The following is a 2,840-nucleotide window of genomic DNA, read 5'->3' on the forward strand; positions in this document are numbered from 1 at the left end:
TAGTCATTATGGTTTAGTGTCTAAGTATTTTGGTTTAGTGTTTAGGGTCTAAGCCTTAGGTTTTAGTGTTTAGAACTATGGGATTACGGCTAAGTTTTTTAAAATTGAAGGGTTAGGGTTAGTTCTTATTTTTTTAGGGGTTAGGGGTTACTTCTTATATGTTATGGGTTAGGGCTAATTTTTTTTAGTTTAGGTCTAGGGTTATGTTTTTGAATTTGAAGGGTTAGGGTTACTTCTTATTTTTTTAGTGGTTAGGGGTTACTTCTTATTTGTTAGGGGTTAGGGTTTAGTTCTAATATTTTATGGATAGGGTTAGTTTTTTGGTTTAAGCGTTAGGGTTTAGTTCTTATATTGTAGGGGTTAGGGTTTAGTTCTTTTTTTTATTTTAGGGTTTAGTGCTTATTGTTTAGGGGTTCATGTTAAGTTCTTTTTTTGTTAGGTTTTAGGGTTACTTTTTTTATTTATTTTAGTGGTTAGGGCTAACTCATGTATAACGGTTTAGTGCTGAACATTTTTGGGTTAGGGCTAATTTTTAGGGGTTAGGGTTATGTTTTTATTTTAGGATTAGGGTTTAGTTCGGAACAATTGAGGGCTCAAAACCTAAGCAAATACATTCCATGGCCACGCTCCGCCATTTGTTGGGAATATTCTTCCGCTTCAACAGTGTCCCTTCTTCTGTCTATCCCCTGAGTTTCAATACTTGACTGAAGCATGTGAAACTGTTGTGCGGGAAATTGACGCTCTGATGCGGGACCATGTGACACTGGCTCAGTGACTCTCTCTTGCTCTTCGGATAAAATTGTAATTTTTTCCACATAAGGCACGAGATCATCAAATGTGCATGTTTTCCTCCCTTGAGGAGACACCATGTATTGTAATGCCTCTGCAACTTCACCCTGCATTTGTAACGGTAACAAAATTAATGGCCATCATTAAATAAAAGTTCAACTTAAAATTTGAAAAAAAAGTAAAAAATACCAATGTAGCCGTCTTTGCATTTTCTGGGTCAACAAACATCTTTGTCTTTCGCCTATACCAGACCATGTAGTCCGAGTTAAAACTCAATAGGCCTTCTTGTCGGGGATAAGCGTCGACCCTCAATGCATGCCGATTATTCCACTGCTGAATCATTGGGGCGAACAATTGCCCCCAATTTTCGTCATGTTTCCCCTTTAATGTTATGCCATGAATGTTTAGGGGTTGTGAAGGAGACTCTGGAACTGGTTGTTGCATCCCAAATTGTCTCAAGACTCTGTCCGGTTGGTGCCACTCAATAACTTGGAAACAAATTAGTGGCACCACCGCGTACCACGCGAGACTTCCGACTAAACAAACGGGAGGCAAGAATGACATAACGGTTGATGGGTAAGGCTCCCACACAAACTGCATATAACAACATAGTTGTGAACATTGTAGTAAAATAAGACATATAATTTTTTATTTTACAAATACAATAGCATGGTTCTTACCTCATGACGTTTCATAATATCGAACTTGCGACGAAAAACTTTCACATCATCATTGCCGATATGTTGGTTTCCACGTCGCAGCCACCTACAAAGAATAAAATTTAATATACCCTAAAACCATTTATTCTATTAAAATGAAAGACGCTGTTAAAAATGACTGACCTGTGCCCTAGTGGTGTATTTTCTATGTGGGAAGGAGTCCTCTTTGGAGCCAAGGTGGGACATCGTTCCCATGCCCACAATTGTAGTAAGATGCACATACCTCCGATTGATTTAGTTTTATAATCGGTGGCACTGCACATCTCTCTGTATAGAAAACTAAGTACGGCAGCTCCCCATGCATATCTACCACATTCTTCAAAGTCACGTAAAAATTGAAGGTACCTTACCGAAACTCTGTTACTGGTTTTGTCAACGAACAAGACACCTCCAATAAATCTCAGTATCCATGCACGGGCAAACCTTCGCACTTGTTCTTCGTCGTCGTCATTATTAATTTGATCAAAATGGTGAGCCAGCCAACTTAATTTAACTACACTACCTTTAATTTCACCTTCTTGTGGTCTGACTCCCAATAATTCCTCACATAAATCAGCCCAATCAAGATTTGTTGGACCGATTAATGGTAAACCATCCACACTTATACCTAACAACACAGAGACGTCTTGTAGAGTGATAGTACACTCTCCGCATCTCATGTGAAACGTATGTGTTTCCGGCCTCCATCTTTCTATCAGAGCACTAATTAGTGAGGCATTTATTTTTAAGAAACCCATCTTGATAATCCACCCGAAACCAGATTGTTGAAGAAAAGGAAAAATTTGTTCTGGAATTTGTTCTTCCCCTTGATACGTGGGGACAGCTCGTCTGATATGCAATTTCCTTTCTTCTTCCCCATTCCAAACATGTTCTGAAACATGCTTAGGTTGCATCCATAATACATCAGTATCGATGGGGCCAGATTTAATGTTAATGTGTGATGAAGATGATGATGAAGATGTCATTGCTGCTGCAAAATAAAATATAATACATGTGAAGAAAACTTTAATTTATTAGTAAACTTTAAATATATAACAATAAATTTGTAAAAAATCAAACTCGGCAATTTTTAATATATTCTATACATAAATTAAAATATATGTGAAGAAAACTTTAATTTATTAGTAATTTTTTTTCTACAATTAACAAATAAATAATTGAATAAAATATAGACTAACAAATTATTTATAATACAAACAAATATTGAAATGCAAAAAATCTTTTCAATAATATATATACAAAAATAATAATAATAATGTACAATGTATCATATATTTAATCACTTAAATTTTCTAAAACAAATAATAATAACGTACAAATTAAAAGTAACAA

The 2,840-nt window shown here is 35.7% G+C and overlaps 1 protein-coding gene across 1 annotated transcript; it reads right to left on the minus strand.

Moving 5' to 3' along the window:
* Positions 1–593: 593 nt before the first annotated feature.
* LOC114401883 lies at positions 594–2,473 on the minus strand. Its single transcript, XM_028364462.1, has 4 exons — positions 2,242–2,473; positions 1,310–1,383; positions 979–1,170; positions 594–896 (listed from the first exon to the last, which is right to left on the minus strand). Exons 1-4 carry the CDS (start codon positions 2,471–2,473, stop codon positions 594–596), a joined length of 801 nt encoding a protein of 266 aa, XP_028220263.1.
* Positions 2,474–2,840: the final 367 nt, after the last annotated feature.

Source organism: Glycine soja, chromosome 20 (genome assembly GCF_004193775.1).
Source record: "Glycine soja cultivar W05 chromosome 20, ASM419377v2, whole genome shotgun sequence".
Lineage (NCBI taxonomy): Eukaryota > Viridiplantae > Streptophyta > Magnoliopsida > Fabales > Fabaceae > Glycine > Glycine soja.